This window comes from Amphiprion ocellaris, chromosome 8 (assembly GCF_022539595.1).
Source record: "Amphiprion ocellaris isolate individual 3 ecotype Okinawa chromosome 8, ASM2253959v1, whole genome shotgun sequence".
Lineage (NCBI taxonomy): Eukaryota > Metazoa > Chordata > Actinopteri > Pomacentridae > Amphiprion > Amphiprion ocellaris.
Window position 1 is genome coordinate 32,280,495 of NC_072773.1, and position 16,669 is coordinate 32,297,163.

Genomic DNA, 16,669 nt, shown 5'->3' on the forward strand with positions numbered 1-16,669 from the left:
CAAAAGCAGTGAAGCACCGATATAATTTTTAAGAACAATGTTGTTCTTCAGATAATGGTACAAATGCTGCCTTCAGGTGCTAGCTAGCAAAATAATGCTAATTTATTATCCTCCTAATATGACTCGAAATAAAAAACTTTCTATGAGATACAACATTTAGATGTCTGAGGTTTCAGCCATCTAAACCTAGCGTCAGGTTGTTTTATAAGAGGTTTTCTTCTTTGAAATCTATCTAGCTGTTCTTGGTTTATTTTTAGCATCGATTCTCGTGTTCAATAAAGTGACATTAGCAGTTAGCTTTAAGCTAGCTCCAACGTTATATTCTCTGTGTCGTCCTTTATGGGCTACCTGTTATTTAGCTAACATTAGGTAACAGACACACGCTAACAATACGGTGTGAGTATTTTGCAGCGTGTGAAAACAAACAAACAAACAAACACTGTGTATAAACAACTTACCTGTTAGCCTGAATCCCGATGTCTCAATCAACAGCCGCATCTAATTCTATGGAGCCATGAGAATCAACATTCAAGTAAGACTGACTGAGATAAACAGCGGTGGTAAAATGAAATGGTCAGATTCTAAATAAATAACTATGTCTATAACTGTGTACCTTAGAGTTTATGGAAGCTCATTTCCACTATTTGAAAAAAAAAAGTTACGTGTTATCTCAGAATTATGACTTTCTATCTCATAATTATGAGATAGTAAGTCATAATTATGAGACAAAAGTCAGAATTATGAGATTGTATCTTAATATATTAAGTCATTAAGTCATGACTTACAATGTCATAATTTTGAGATAGTATGTGTGTGTGTATTTTTTCAAGTGGTGGAAACAGGCTTCCATATGAACTAGTCTGAATTGTGAGGATTTACAGAAGAATTTCTCCACTGAGCCACACCAGGGTTGTAAATTTTTATATACAAGCTGGAGTGAGATGGATTTATTCTATTGGCTGTTAATGCTTATTTAAATTATTTTTAATTAATAGCAGTTTGAGTGAACAGACCTATAAATAGTCTAGGGAAAATAAAAGAAGAAATCAAAATAAGGTGCAAAAAAACACTGTATTTAACACAGATGTGCAGAAATTGCCTTACAAAAAAAATACATACATATATATATATATATATATATATATATATATATATATATATATATATATATATATATATATATGTTGTTAGTATTATAACAACAAAAAGGTACAATGTGAAAATAAAACTAATAAAAAGAAACATATAGTTTGCATGGCTTGGGTCCTGGTGGGCGAAGGTTATTGGTTTTGTTGCACCGAGCAGTGTTTTGGATTCACCAATTGTCTGCACTGAAGCTATATAATACTTAATTTAAGTACTGTCCTCATAAGACGGTTTAATCATGAATATTGTTTGTTTTTCCAACAGCTTCCCCAGTTGTAGATCGTTGTATCATTTTAAAATAATCTCCTCAAAGCATCTCTGTGTGCTTTCAATACCTTTTCCTGATCTGATCTATTTTTATTGTTGATTTTAACTTATATTGCCCTTGTCTTCCTATTCCCTGCATTAAGATTTGGGCAGCAATACCACTGCTTCAGGCATGTTACACATTATTTTATTTTATTTTATTTTATTTTATTTTATTTTATTTTATTTTATTTTATTTTATTTTATTTTATTTTATTTTATTTTATTTATTTGTTTATTATGTTCTGATGTTATTCCAGCTACATGCTTCAGGCTAGTAGTTCTATTTATTAATTAAATATTTTATGATTATGCAAAGTTTAAAAACTCTGACTTCACAGGTTTAGAAACAATCGGAAACAATAAAGTTTCTCGGAATTCTTCAACTCAGGAGGAGGCCGCGGCAAAATCCAGTCACGTGGTAAAACAACTTTCGCGTCGTTGCCATGGAGCTGTTTATTCAAATCAGGTCCTCATTGGCCGACGAAGTTGTCGTAACCAAATTGAGCGCAGCGATTGGCGGATACGGCTTCTCACTGCGGCCAATGACGAAGCTCGCTTTTTACAAACTTGCGAGTCCAGGAAGTTGACAGCCGTCTGTGATGTGAAAGCACTGAACAAGGGATCTTTAAATCGCCACAAAACGCCCGTAAGACCAAAACATTTCGACTTAATTAGTATCGGAAATACTTAAAAGGGTCGCCAGGTGGAAGTAGCAGAGGCTTGTTGATGTTTTGAAAGTTTGTAAAGTATGTTACAGCTAACGAGGAAAGACTGTAAATGTAGCTGCTAGCTTTGTGCCGTTGCCTTGTGCTGTGCGAATGTTTAGCTTTTAGCTCTACTGATTGGGCAAAATATCTTAATTACTTATCAACTGACTTGTTTTGTCATTCTCTGTGTATTCTGTGCAGGTATTTTTCTGCACGAGGCTTCATTGACTTGTTTGTTTCTAACTTTGCAGCCTTGAAATGTGAGTTTGTTTCTGTCGTTGCATGCTTTATGCATCTTCTCCATCTTCACACTTACTTTACTTTAAGCCAGTAGGGTGTTTCATGCTTGGTTGGTCAACTTTTCATATGTTTTACTTCCATTTCTTGCTCCTCCAGTTGCTGTTCAGACCTTTACCTCTGGCTTCGTCCTCCTGTCATTATTATGGATTCCTCTTCAGTCCTACGGCAGCAAAGTCAGAACACAATCCACAGTGACTTTCAGAGGTAAGCCGCTTTCTACAGTTTCAGCCACATGTTTAGACTGCAGTTTATTAACACAAAGTTTTTACTACAGCTGCTTTAGTTTGTACAATATTTAAAGTTTAAGGACTTTTGAATAATGGCAAACATTTATAATCCTTGCTTGAGTCGCTTCGTATGAACTTTTAACTTCTAATCTTGACTCATAGCTCGACATACTGAATCCTTCCACATCAACTCACTCAGTAAACAAACAAAACAGCTTCTGCACGTCTTCACATTTAAAAGTTAAAAAAATAAAAGCTCAGTTTAAAATGCTGGAAAAACACAGAGGAATGTTTATCATGGACGCGTCATGTTGCGATAAAACAAAGTCTACACGTGAAATGTGGGTTTTGTGCATCTGTTGTGCTCGTGTTCTCATGTTTGATGATTGCACAACTCCACGAACAGTAGAACAAACATACGGACAAACAGGAACTCTCTTAAAAACTAGAGATAAATAAATAACACTGGTAGGTTTCCGGTAAAGTCCCATCAAGGTGCTGAGATCTGAAGCCGACAGAGGAAGTTTCTGGTGAAGAGAAAAACTCCCTTTTAAAAGGAGGAGACTTCCAGCAGGACCAGGCTCAGAGAGGGCAGCCGTCTGGTTGACTGTTCAGAGTTTCAGGTACAGAGGAGAGAGAAAAGGGTAGCAAAGATAAACAGACAACAAACAAGAGAACGTAAACACTGGACCCACTGGCGGAACATGTAAACTGCAGATTAGACCTGTACAGCTCCAGAGCCAGAAATACGTTCAGCCAAGTACAGTAAAAGAGAGGACAAAACACAAATTATGAGAAAAAGGAGACAGAGATAATTATGTGCAGTTGTACATATAAATGCATGATGGATGTGACAAGTAAACAGGTAGCTAAGGTAAACCTTTGGTTAGATCTAAATGAAGTAGAATTATAAGTGAAAACTGAGTGAAATCAGGTCAACAATCAATACAGAACAGCAGAGAGCCTGATTGGGTACATCAAGGTCAGCTTCACAAAGAGCTGAGAGCAAGCAAGATGGGCCTTTAATTCTGATTTGAAATCACAAATAGTGGGACAGGATTTAATGTGAAATGGGGGACTATTCCAGAGTCTGGCAGCAATAACTGAAGAGTTGCTTTTAGTTGTGATGATGACCAGAGTGATCTAGTGGCAGAAAACTTATACATTAAACTTTTAGAAGAAAATTGAAAATGAGCCAGAAGTTGGGTAATTTGCTGAGAGCCTGGTACCTGCCTTTAACCCTCGTAATGTCCTCCCAGCTACCATACACCTTTTGTCCTCTGGGGTCAAAATTGCCCCGCCTGGTTTGATTGTTATTTAAAGCATATAGTATAAATTGTCAATCAAATCTGTGTTACACCTTTAGTCTGACTTCAGCCCAACCCATTACCATATTTTTTTTTCCCTTAATTTTGGAATTTAGGGCCAACTTGACCTTGTTTACATCAAAGTATATGATGACAAAAGATTTTATGTGGGGTCATTCTGACCCGAAGACAACATGAGGGTTAAACTAACTAAGGCTGGACTGCATCATCTCCATTTACAGGGAGTTACGATAGTCCAGTGGCAAGCTGTTGAATGCATGGATAACACTTTCCAGAAACTTGTGAGATAAAATCAGTTTCTGTTTGATAGTGGCTCTGATCTGACAGAATCTGCCCCTCACATGACTGATATTTTTTTTTTTGTTAAAATTGTTCTATGACAATAATTAAACAATATCCAAACCTTACTTAGAGTACATTTATTGTTTTGGAACTGGTTGTTTTTCCCTACAGAATGAAGAATGACCACAACAAAAGGCAAGCAGAGCCAAAGTCTTCCAAACCTGTGTCTGTATCTCACCTCTCAAACAAAGACAGCGAGAACAAACCTCCCGGAAACTCAGAAATCAGTAGGAAGGCTCCTGTGCGACCAGGTGTAAGCAGGCTCCCAGTACTGGCAAAGTCTGTTCATCTTCAGACTCCCACCAACTTCAGCCAGTCCCACAGCAGATGGGAGGAGAAACCTCTGGCTGTAAGTGTTTTCCACCCATCCTATAAATTTAACAGTTTTCATTTAATTGTATTTTTCTTGAGCCCTTAATTCTTTACAATTTTCCCGCAGGGTAAAACCAAGAAGAAAAAGCCGTGCACCCGGCCAGTACCGTTCAACCTGTCTCAGCCTAAAAACACTCGAGTAGAAAATCAACAAACTGTTCCAAAATCAAGGACTGACGCTTTTCCTAAAAACAACATAGACAGTTCAAAACCTGCTAAACATCCAGCTGTGTTGAATCGCAATGTGGACTCCACCAAAGCCAGGGAGGGGAAGTTTCATGCAAAGACTACAGAAGGTGCATCCCACCTGTCAGGACCTTCCAAAACTTTTAAGACTTCAGCCACTTTGTCTAAACCTGATAACACAATGCATCAGAATAAGGCTGGTTCTTCTGTGCAGCCTGCTCTTAATGCAGAGGTCTGTTTGAATGACATGAACCTTCTCAGTCTCAAAGATGCGTCCAAGATCTCTAATGCTAGTCAGACCAAGCAAGTGGCTGCACAGGACAATCCATCAGAGGATTTAACTGGTAAGTGTGTTATTGTCGCCACATTGCTTTTGAGCTGTATATGCACTCACTGGCCACTTTATTAGGTACAACTGTTCAATTGCTTGTTAACACAAATAGCTCAGCCATCCATTATCTATACACCGCTTAATCCTCATTAGGGTCGCGGGAGGGCTGGAGTCTATCCCAGCTGACTTAGAGTGAAGACGGGACACCCTGGACAGATCAGCAGTCTATCACAGGGCTACACATAGAGACAAACAATCACACTCATAATTAGACTGTTGTGAGTGTGACACACTATGGACAATTTATAGTTACCAATTAACCTGAGCATATTTTTGGACTGTGGGAGGAAGCCAGAAAACCCACATATGCACAGGGGAACATGCAAACTCCATGCAGAAAGATCCCAGGAAGGCCGGGACGTGAACTGGTGATCTTCTAGCTGCAAGGTGACAGCGCTAACCACCAAGCCACTGATGCTCCATGTCACAAAGCTCAAATTATCTCAAACTGGTTTCTTGAACATGACAGTGAGTTCATTGCACTCCAACGGCCTCCACAGTCACCAGATCTCAATCCAATAGGACCTTTGGGATGTGGTGGAGCGGGAGAATGGCATCATGGATGTGCAGAAGACAAATCTGCAGCAACTGCGTGATGCCATCATGTCAATATGGACCAAAATCTCTGAGGAAAGTTTCCAACACCTTGTTGAAAGTATGCCATGAAGAATTAAGGCAGTTCTGAAGGCAAAAGGGGTCCAACCTTTTACTAGCAAAGTGTACCCAATAAAGTGGCCAGTGAGTGTATTTTTCCACTTTGAATGTTATTTTTGCTTTGCTATTGAAACCACTGAGATACATTTGTTTTTATTCGTACCAGACAGAGCTCACAATAATTTGAAATGTGTTTGTCTGTTTAGTTTTTTTTTTTTTACCTACAATAACTGACTTCATCTAATCTTGTTGCCGCCAAAATGATCAGTGACGATGCACAAATCTTACCACAGTTGTAGCTTATTGTTAATTATAGACTCACTTGTTTGTCTTTGTAAGCAGTCGTACACACAGTCTCTTGAACTGATTTCTCATATGTTTCAAACAAAGGAGAGAAATTTCAGCCCGACCACGCAGCTTTACTCAGCGTCCTCCGGAATGAAGGAGTCAGCGTCACATCTCTGGCATCTGCAGCGCCGCAGTCCAAACCATTCAACTGTCTGGTGAGTGGGATTTAAATCAGTCATCTTATAGAGCTTTCCTCTCAGCATCTTTTAGTTGCTACATTTGTTGATGGGCTGCTGTAAGTTTAGAATGTTTACTTTTGTCTGACAAGTATTTTCAGCAGTTAGCAATTTTTATGTTTATTTTTTTTAAACATTTTGTGTCCAACATGTCTTGTTTGCAGCCTCAGCGAGTGTCCATCATGAAGAGTCAAAAAAAAGCTGGACCCTCAACAGGTCAGCATGACACAATGTGTACTTCTATGTACAGTGTATGATCACAGTAGAACTAGTTTTATTATTCTGTGGGAGTCAAATTAGCCATAAGTTACATTTTACATGCTCTAGCAAACGATGTGGCTCTTCAACCAGTTGTTACTCTTTGGCTTTTGATTAAAAAACATATCAATGAAGGGGCTGTAGACGCCATCAGGTGGATGTTGCTACTTCTGAATAGAGTTTATCCCCTTCATGATTGCTGAACCTCATCTTTAAACTGCATAAGCTGTAGAATTATATTTACTGCAAAGACTTGAGAGTGGTATCTATTCATTTAATTCAAACAATTTTTGCTTAAACACAGTCTACAAACATTTCAAGATGTCTTATTTAGTCTCAAGTAATTGTTTTATAATAAGTATTGGGAGAGAAACACGAAGCCTAATTTTAGTAAAACAGAACAGCAGTCAGTGTTGCTTTGCTGTGTGTAAACTTACATAACAAGCAGTGAAATGTAAACTCATTTGGCTTTTTTTATGTCACCTAAATGTGAGCTCCTCTCTTACAGCATCAGTGAAGTCAGTGCAGTTCACCCCAGACCTCGTTGCGCTGCAAAGCATCCTCCAGAACCAGGGGGTAAAAGATCTGGGGTTTGTAGGTATCACTGCCCAAGAGTCAGTCTGTCCACCAGGCAGAGGCACCTCAATCTACACAGTATGAACACATTCACTCTGTTTTCACCCTTTCACCTTCTTTCTGTCTTCTGGACTGTGGGTTGTTGTGCTTTCTTTCCATCTTTTTTTTTTTTGTTACTGTGCTACTTGCTTCTTTTTTGGGGTTCAGAGGGAACTTGTTAGCTTTCAAATTTTTGTTTTTGTCTTAGTGTTTTATTAAGGTTATAGATTTTGTGAATGTGTCAAAATATCATCTTGTGTGCAGCCTCAACGAGTGTCTGTGATGAAGAGTCGACAAAAAGCTGGACCCAGTACAGCTAACACCTTGTTCTCAGTGGACCCCGCTGCACTGCAAAGTATCCTCCAGAATGAAGGGGTGAAAGCTGGAGGGCCTGTGGGTGCCACACCCCGAAACTCAGAATATCCACCAGGCCGAGGCACTTCAATCTACTCCGTACGGGCACATTAAATTAGTTTTCACTCCTGCACCTCCTGCTTCTTGTATTTTCTGTTTCAAAAGCAATGGAGCAATCTAACAAACCGTTTCATTGCATGTGTTGCTTCCCTTCTCAGGCTCAGAGAGTGCCGGTTAGAAAAGCCAATGCACAGGCGACTCCCGAACCAGGAGGTAAGATGTAGCGTCGTTGTTTTTGTTATCTTCTAAAACCTAATGCATCCTTATCTCTCTGTCCTTTTACCCTGATGTGACACGACTGTTTCCTCCTCAGCAGGACCACTCAAAGAGACTCCGCTGAAGAAATGGAATCCACAGAGAGTCCGCAACACCAGACACCAGCCCATGTCTGCCATGGTCTGTATACACGTGTTGTGTGTTCACACTCTGTCCGTTTAGCACACGGTGTTTCGTACAGCCGCTGCCTTATCTCACGATGCTGCTGTTTTCAGAAATGGCATCAGTCGATTCAACAGTCGCCGTACGGCACGCCCGGATTCAGGAGCTGCAAAAACAACCCTCAGCCGCAGCAGGAGGTGAGAGCAGGAAATCATGTCAGATTTATAGTGCGTCTCAGAGCTTTTACAAAAATCTCTTCCAATGTGCGTCACAGAAATAATATTTAATGGAAAAAGAAGAGAAACATAATCTAGATGTGCAGCTTCAAGCTAAAACTGTAGAGTCTTTCAGGTAAACAAAATTTCAGAGAGAGGCTTTTTAAGCAAACAGAGACATTTTAACCCTCTTCATCCCCACATTTCTACTCACTGTGGCCCCTTTTTTCACTGCAATGTAAAATCTTGCACCTCTATGGAAAAAGCACAACTATGGCTGGATGTACAGACAACTAAAAAAACTGTTTTGTACAACATTACTCATAAGAGGAAAAAAATTAAAGTTGAATCTCTTTGATTGTTCATTTTACAACAGCATCAACGACTGTTTAGTGGTGTTACCAATGCTAGGGAAAAGATGAATTGGTGACTACATGCCACAGATATTTTGGTACTTACATTCTAAATTAGTTTTTCATACTTGTGTCCTATCTGCTCTGTGGAAATACAACCTGCAGTTCAGCAGAATCCAGTTACTGCAGATTATACATTTGAATTAGGAATGTCAAATAAAGTAACTGAACGATTTTAAGCACAGATTTTAATAATTTTTCTGTTGTTTGGAAATGTTAAGTTTGTTGCTCCAGACAGTAAAAGCAAAGATATCTTTGAGTGTCTTTAAAACAGGTTACTGTAGCTTTTGATGTCTTTTTAGTTTGCACACCTCAGATTTCTCAACCCACATAATCTGCCTCAAAACTTAATCCCTGCTTAGAAATTCTAAAATATTTTTGAAGTGGCATTTTAGAGATAGAGTTTAATAGATTTACTGCAAAGACAGGCCTTTTAATTCTGATATTTTGACAACAAAATGTACTCCTGAACAAAAAGCACATATTCTGAATCAGAAATAACCATGCTGTACTGTGAACTACAACTTGTATTACTTTCTTGTTCGTAAGCAGGAGGTTGTCCAGAGACTATTTGATGATGAAGAAGATGAACAGAGCAAGAATGTGACAGAAAAAGCTCCTGAGACACAAGTAGAGCAGCTCCCAAGTCAAGCCTCACCTGTAAGAAGTGAAACCAGTTATACAGAATTAAGTTTTGATGAAAAGAAAAAGTCACTGGATGCCCTCCGTTTCTTCTCTCTAGATTAAATCCCACCATGAAGAAAAGCCAGAGACGAGCAGGACCAATGGTGATGATGATGAGGAGGAGGAGAGGATGCAGAAGTTTGAGGGAGGACAGATGTTCTTACAAGCACCGCACAGGGAATCTGTCATCGTTTTCTCAACGGGAAAAAAGCTAATCAGAGCCCCGTATTTTAAGACGCAAGAGACCTCATCTCAACAGGATCAGCGTGGTCCAGTTTCATCGGAGCAGAAAAAGCTGCTGCCGGTGCATGATGACAAGTCAACTCAGTCACAACCAACCAGTCAGAACAACCCTTCTGTTCAGCGTCTGCACAGAGGTAACACTGACATCTCACACGCCACATAATTATTATTCTCAGAGTTATCGTTTATATCTATAAATATACACTGCCTGGCCAAAAAAAAAAAAAAAAAAAGTCGCCACTTGGATTTACCTCAGCAAATAGGTAAGAGCCTTCAATTGGATAATTACTGCAGTGATGAATACATTTCAGCTGCAACAATTTATTTAACCCTAGCTGATGCAGTGAGGAGCTTCTCATTTCTTAAACAACCATGTTGGAAGACAAATCCTGTGGTCATTGAGAGGATGTTAATCTGTCTCAGGAGGGTCAAATTATTGGCCTGCATCAAGCAAAGAAAACAACTAAGGAGATTTTTGAAACTACTAAAATCAAGTTAAGAACCGTCCAACGCATTTTTAGAACCTGAAGCATAGTGGAGAACCATCATCTTCCAGGAACAAACTCTTAGATGATCGTAGTAAATCAACAGTAGAACTCACGGCTGTGTAATAGTGAAAGTAAGAGCATTTCCACACACACAATGTGAAGGGAACTCAAAGGATTAGGACTAAACAGTTGTAGCTCTAAGAAAACAACTGATCAGTCAGCCTAATCAGAAAAAAGGCTTCAGTTTACTAGGTAGCATAAAGATTGGATTCTGGAGCAATGGAAGAAGGTCATGTGGTCTGATGAGTCCAGATTTACCCTGTTCCAAAGTGATGGGGGCATCAGGGTAAGAAGAGAGGCAGATGAAGTGATGCCCTCATCATGGCTAGTGTCTACCAGCCTGTGGGGGTTAGAGTTATGATCTGGGGTTGGTCAGGTTCAGCAACATTATGTTCCCAAAGAATGAGGTCAGCTGACTACCTGAATATACTGAATGACCAGGTCTTTCCATCAATGGAGTTTTTCTTCCCTGATGTCATGGACATGTTCCAAGATGATGATGCCAGGATTCATGGGGCTCACATTGTGAATGAGTGGTTCAGGGAGCATCAGACGTCATTTTCACGCATGGATTGTCCTCCACAGAGTCCAGATTTTAGCCCCATTGAGAATCTTTGGGATGTTCTGGAGAAGACTTTGTGCAGCGGTCCGACTCTCCCATCATCAATATAAGATCTTGGAGAAAAATTAATGCATCTCTGGACAGAAATAAATGCTGTGACATTGCAGAAGCATATTGAAATGATTCCACAGTGAATGAGTGCCATACTCAGAGCTAAAGGCAGTCCATCAAAATATTAGAGTGTGCGACTTTTTTTTTGCCCAGGCAGTATAAACAGATTGATGGATAGATTTTTCTTTTAAATTTTCCTTTTTTCCTCCTGCAGACCTCGTTGTTCAGAAGTCTTCCATGAGTCCTGTAGCGACGATGCTGGCGATGCTGCGTAAGCGTCTTCCTCCGCTAGAGGAGCTGCGTATGGATGAAGAGGTGGCCACCTACACCTCAGTGTCTGTCCCAGCTCTTCCTGTATGTCCGCCTCCTCGGCCTCGATGTGGAAACCCGCTGGCCTCCACCTTGCACTTTGAAGAGTCTACTGTAAGTACACTGCTGATGGAGTGGAGTGAATATTAACGGCTTTTACTTTGACTCACTGCTGTTGGTTTTAGGGTTAAAGTTTCCATATTGTGTCTCACATGTACCCAGAAAGTGGTTTTCAGTTCAAAATACTGCCAAGATGGTCAACACTTGGTTACTTTTGTCTCTCTGACCAATCATTTTATATGGAAATATCGCCAAATTCACAGCACAGCCATTTTTTTTAAATCATATGTAAGGTGAGTTTGTCAGACAACGTTGCGGTAATGAAACTGGCAGTTTAGTGATGCAGAGCTTGGAAATGGTTCTGAAGTGACTGCTGGTTAACATGTAGTCTTAATGGTTTGCATTAGGATTAAAATGCAGCATATGTGAGCACAGAGAGCAGGAGAGAAGCAAACAGATGCAAACAACAGTTGAATTTAGCTGAATTTACAGGAGACATGAAGAAACAGTAACCCACCTGGTCTTTGTTTATTAGTTTAAAATTGATCCTGAAGTTTCCGTGATCTCTGAATTTCCCTCAGAATTATAGTTTCCACAGAGCTCTGACCTGTGGGCATACGGTCAAAGATATAAGTAATCCACTGGGTCCTCAGTCCCACAGATGCTGGGAACTCATGAACAGCAGAGCATTTGGTGTGTTTTGCTCTAAGCTGTGACATTTTAGAGTTTGCAGAAATAACTCCAGAAACTAAACAAATTGTGAGGCATATATAGAATATATAAAACAGAAATTATCTGAAATTATTAGATTACAAGCGATTTTTAAACATTTTTTTTTTTTAAACAAGAAATGTCTGCATATATCGTATTTCTCACTTATAATGCCATATATGTCATGTTGTGTTGAGCTTTGGGGAAATACATACAGAATATATATAGACCCTAGAATTAAACTCCAGAAAAGAGTTATTAGAATAGTAAACAATGCTTTCTATTGTGAAACTAATAAGCTATGTACAGAGTCTTGTACCTTAAACTTTTTAGATATTGTATACTTAAAAACATTAGAAATACTATTTCAAGTAAAGAATAAAAGTCTTCCCACTTGTATTCAACAATTTTTTTAAATAAGAGAAAAAAAATATATTTTCAGAGGGCTGGGTGTCTTAGAAAGAGATAATGTGAGAACTAATGTTAAATACAGATGTGTTTTATATTTGGGAGTTATATTATGGACTGGGCTTAGTGATGATTTGAAACTGTGTAGATCTCTGAGTTTCAAAAAAAACATTGAAATGTAAAATATTTAAGGACTACAGTGTAAAATGACTGACGTGTGAAATGACTAAGAAGAATAATATAGAGTAAATCTTGTTTTTTTTTCATTTATTCCTTGTATTACTGATACACTGGGTTATTTAATGGATTGTACAGGATAGGCAGAAACAAGCCTTCAATTTATTCCTTTTTCGGTTACAGAGCTTGTTAAAGTTTAATTCTTTGTCAGCTGAATGCACACAATTCAATTTTTGTACTGTAAATTGTAACTGAAATAAACCATTCATTCATTCATTCATTCATTCACAACTTAAAATGTTTCTTTTCCAGAGATTTGTTCCGATTGACTTGGACCCCTCGTCTGCTCCTTCTTCTCCACAGCAGGAGAGATCATTTGCACTACAAGAACAGAATTTGAAGCTATCTAAGTGATGCATTTTTTATACTGCAGAAACTATTTTTTTTTTTGTCAATAAAGTAGATTAGAAACAATGTTTAGGGCTTAAGTCTGAAGATGTATGTTGGAAAAATGTTTTTCAAAGCTCAGTGAAGACACGATCAGTGTTTATAGTGATAATAAACGTTTGAATTAGGAAGCCTCAGAGTGTTGATATTTCTGTAAAACCTTAAAGTGATGTAATGTACAGTGTCTATAATAAAATTTATGTTGCTGTTGAGCCATGTTTGGTTTTAATTTCAGGACCTGGTTGTTTAAAGGTCCTGTGTGTGGGATTTAGTGGCATCTAGTGGTGGGTTTACAGATTATAACCAACTGAACACCCCTCCATTGCCTCTACCTTTCCAAAAAGAAGCTGTCATCAGAAGAACACCTCTCTCTGGAGTCAGTGTTTTGAAAATGACAAACCCTGAAAAGCCAGGCAGTCCTCTTTAGGCTGAGCTCACACAGGAATCTGGTCTGGCATCAAAGAATCAAGGTTCCACCCAGATTATTTGCTAATGTGAACGGTTTTACGATCCAGTTTGAAACCTCGTGAACTCTTCAAACTCATCCTACACATTTTAGCCCCTTGAGGCTAACAATGACTACAGATAGTAAAACTGAGAATCTCACCTCCGCATCTCGTTTGAGAATAGACAACCTGTGATGACTCAACAGTTTTGTCATCCAGTTTGTTTGGTTTTGTGCTTTTGTTTTTTTTCTGATTCTAATGAATTATTGGCATTTGACAAGTTTACATTTGTTTAGATCTGCATCCTAATCAGACCAGGTGAGACGCAGCAGTGCCTCCTCAGGAAAACAAGACAGAAAAGGACTAAAACAGGACCTAAAACAACAAAAACGTCATCAACAGGGTTGGGTGCATGTTGTGGGATGCGTTCCATGTATAAAAATTACTTAAAATGCTCTATTAATTGAAAAAAAGTTCCCACAATTACAAGAGACATCAATGAAAAATACAATGCCAAAAAAAGATTAAATTCATTTTAACCGTTTTATTTGAGATTCAGTTTGGTCATTAGGGAGGTGGGACAAGAGAAAAATGGCATTTTAGGGGGAACTCTAAACCTATTTGGTATTTTAAAAATATTTTCAAACATTCTTCTAGTTTTTTTTAGATTTGGTTTCAGGACAAGAGCATTTCCACAACAACTTCATGTTTTCGTATTTTGTACATGGATTATTTGAAATTTGATGGGTGGGGCGTAAAATGTCCTCCAATTCTGAAATGACTCCTGCCGCTGAATCAACTCCACGCTGACGGACAGTTTTCATTTAGACTATTAGATGTCTAACAAGAGATTCAGAGAGTTTATATTGTGTTGCTGTTTAAAAACACACACACACACAAAGCGATTTTCTAATTGTAGGGCAGCAAGAAAAGCATCCAAGCTCTGGCATATGAAGAAATTATGAAATCAGATTTTAGTTGACAGTCTTTTAATTGTGACATCTCTGCCGAAAAGTGAAAACTTTCCTTGAAAAGTCTTATTTCATTGCTTTTTATATACAGTGCCATAAAAATATTTAAGTCTCTCCTGATTTCAGATATTTTCCTGCTTGATTCATACAAAACTGTGTCAGATCATGAACATGAAACAAAGGCAGCCTGAGGACACACAAAAGCTTAGATAATAACTGTACCGGTGTTTATTTGTTGAGCAAAAAAAGTTAAATCACCTGTTATATGTAGGATCAGGAGAAGACTCAAATGCAGACATGAAGTAAGGCTTCTCAAGCAAAAAGCGTCCTTTTCTAATAGAAGAAGAAGTTTTAAAAAGTCACAAAAACTGGAGAAAGAAAGTAAATCAAAAGGTTAAAATCAGGGCCGGAGTGGGACTCATTTTCAGCCCTGGAGTTTCACATCTCAGACCAGGCCACTTTAGATCACAACCTATTATTGTTCAAATCACGTAATTCTAACCTTACATGTTAAGTCTACAATAACGCACTGTTCTGTAAAGCCTTGTAATTCAGTGAATTTTACTAAAATATTTCCTATTTAATACAAGTAAGGGTTGCTTTAAAAATATGCAGATTTATTTCACAATATTTTCATCCTATTGCCTTTCAATTGTGGGCTTTGTGTGTATTTACTATCTTACTTTTAATGATCAAAAATAAATGGGTCACTACTATCGTTTGGGCATAGAAAGTGTTTATATTGGAGCTAATGCTTGCTTGTTCACTCTGTTACAACCCCTCACCTGTTCCTTTACTGACAGCAGTAATCCCCTCATCACTACTGGCTCTGTTTCTGACACTACATCATATTTTAATAATGGTCATAATTCTCAGCACAAATCTCACCTTCTTTACAAAGCCTTCTGATCAGTTTCATTAAAGTAGTGCTGAATCATCCAGCATCTCAGGGCACTTTCATATACAGCAGGTCTACACTATACGCTTCATTATATTCATTCTAATAATATTCACTCAATGAGCTCCTACCTCCCACTCTGGACTTGTGGGCTCATGGCTGCTGCTTGGTGATGGATCTTTCTTCTGACTCTGAAGGGCTACAAGACAAAGTTTCCCAGTTATGTTGTCGCATCATACTATTATTTAAATTATATAACGTTATGTTATACGCCACACAATCCATTGATTGATAATTAATTAACTTGAATGGTGGTTTGCAGGCAAAGTTCAACATCTTGCTGTACCCGTTTCATCGTCCTCATTTGTCGTTTTGAGCCGCGAGCTGGTTTTAGTGAAAAAGTCTACAATTTCAGCACATTTAGCTGCATGTGTCTTTCAAACACCACTGACCGTGTGCGCGGACGTGTTACATCAGGGCCTTCTAAAAAAAAAAAAAGGGGAAAAAAAGAGCTGCCAGAGGCGGAGGCGGCCCAGGGACAGTGGTAGCAGCATAACCATCAACCCAGTGCCATGACTGAACCATTGACTGCAGGGTTTCCTCTACATTCATTCAGGACTCAATTTCTTTCTTTTATTTATTAGGGTCCGAGCACCGACGGTGCGGAGGACCCTATTGGAATGCAAGGAATTATTAGGGTCCGAGCACCGACGGTGCGGAGGACCCTATTGGAATGCAAGGAATTATTAGGGTCCGAGCACCGACGGTGCGGAGGACCCTATTGGAATGCAAGGAATTATTTATTAGGGTCCGAGCACCGACGGTGCGAAGACCCTATTGGAATGCTAGTGTTTATTAGGGTCCAAGCACCGAATGGTGCGAAGACCCTATTGGAATGCAAGGAATTATTATTATTATTATTAGGGTCCGAGCACCGACGGTGCGAAGACCCTATTGGAATGCAAGGAATTATTAGGGTCCGAGCACCGACGGTGCGAAGACCCTATTGGAATGCAAGGAATTATTATTAGGGTCCGAGCACCGAATGGTGCGAAGACCCTATTGGAATGCAAGGAATTATTTATTATTATTATTATTATTATTATTATTAGGGTCCGAGCACCGAATGGTGCGAAGACCCTATTGGAATGCAAGGAATTATTATTATTATTATTCTTTGTGCGACGGGGGAAATGCATTTTTGGCGACCTTATCATACCCCAAAACGCATGAAAGTTGGCACACACATCAGGACTGGCGAAAAATTTGATATTTTGTGGGACTTTTGCATGTACTTGCCAAAATGGCTCCATAG

The 16,669-nt window shown here is 38.9% G+C and overlaps 1 protein-coding gene across 6 annotated transcripts; it reads left to right on the forward strand.

The window, feature by feature from the left end:
• The first annotated feature begins 1,991 nt into the window (after positions 1 to 1,991).
• On the forward strand, positions 1,992 to 13,251 carry troap (trophinin associated protein). Of its 6 annotated transcripts, none has more exons than XM_023267813.2 (16): positions 2,003 to 2,101; positions 2,364 to 2,422; positions 2,559 to 2,666; positions 4,471 to 4,708; positions 4,799 to 5,261; positions 6,353 to 6,465; positions 6,651 to 6,702; positions 7,253 to 7,398; positions 7,624 to 7,812; positions 7,932 to 7,986; positions 8,087 to 8,169; positions 8,265 to 8,348; positions 9,329 to 9,439; positions 9,522 to 9,840; positions 11,142 to 11,350; positions 12,905 to 13,251. In XM_023267813.2, exons 3-16 carry the CDS (start codon positions 2,605 to 2,607, stop codon positions 13,004 to 13,006), a joined length of 2,226 nt encoding a protein of 741 aa, XP_023123581.2. In that variant the 5' UTR covers positions 2,003 to 2,101; positions 2,364 to 2,422; positions 2,559 to 2,604; the 3' UTR covers positions 13,007 to 13,251. The 6 variants fall into 6 exon arrangements, with proteins under 6 accessions (XP_023123583.2, XP_023123581.2, XP_023123584.2 ...); XM_023267816.2 differs by having other exon boundaries at positions 9,332 to 9,439; XM_023267817.2 differs by having other exon boundaries at positions 8,090 to 8,169.
• The last annotated feature ends 3,418 nt before the right edge of the window (positions 13,252 to 16,669 follow it).

Bases quoted from the DNA above. Each gene is read 5' to 3' on its own strand.
- troap (XM_023267815.2), top strand. From the start codon at position 2,605: ATGGATTCCTCTTCAGTCCTACGGCAGCAAAGTCAGAACACAATCCAC. The intron at 6,466-6,650 runs GTGAGTGGGATT...TCTTGTTTGCAG, and splicing joins CCAAACCATTCAACTGTCTG to CCTCAGCGAGTGTCCATCAT. The intron at 6,703-7,252 runs GTCAGCATGACA...CCTCTCTTACAG, and splicing joins AAAAGCTGGACCCTCAACAG to CATCAGTGAAGTCAGTGCAG.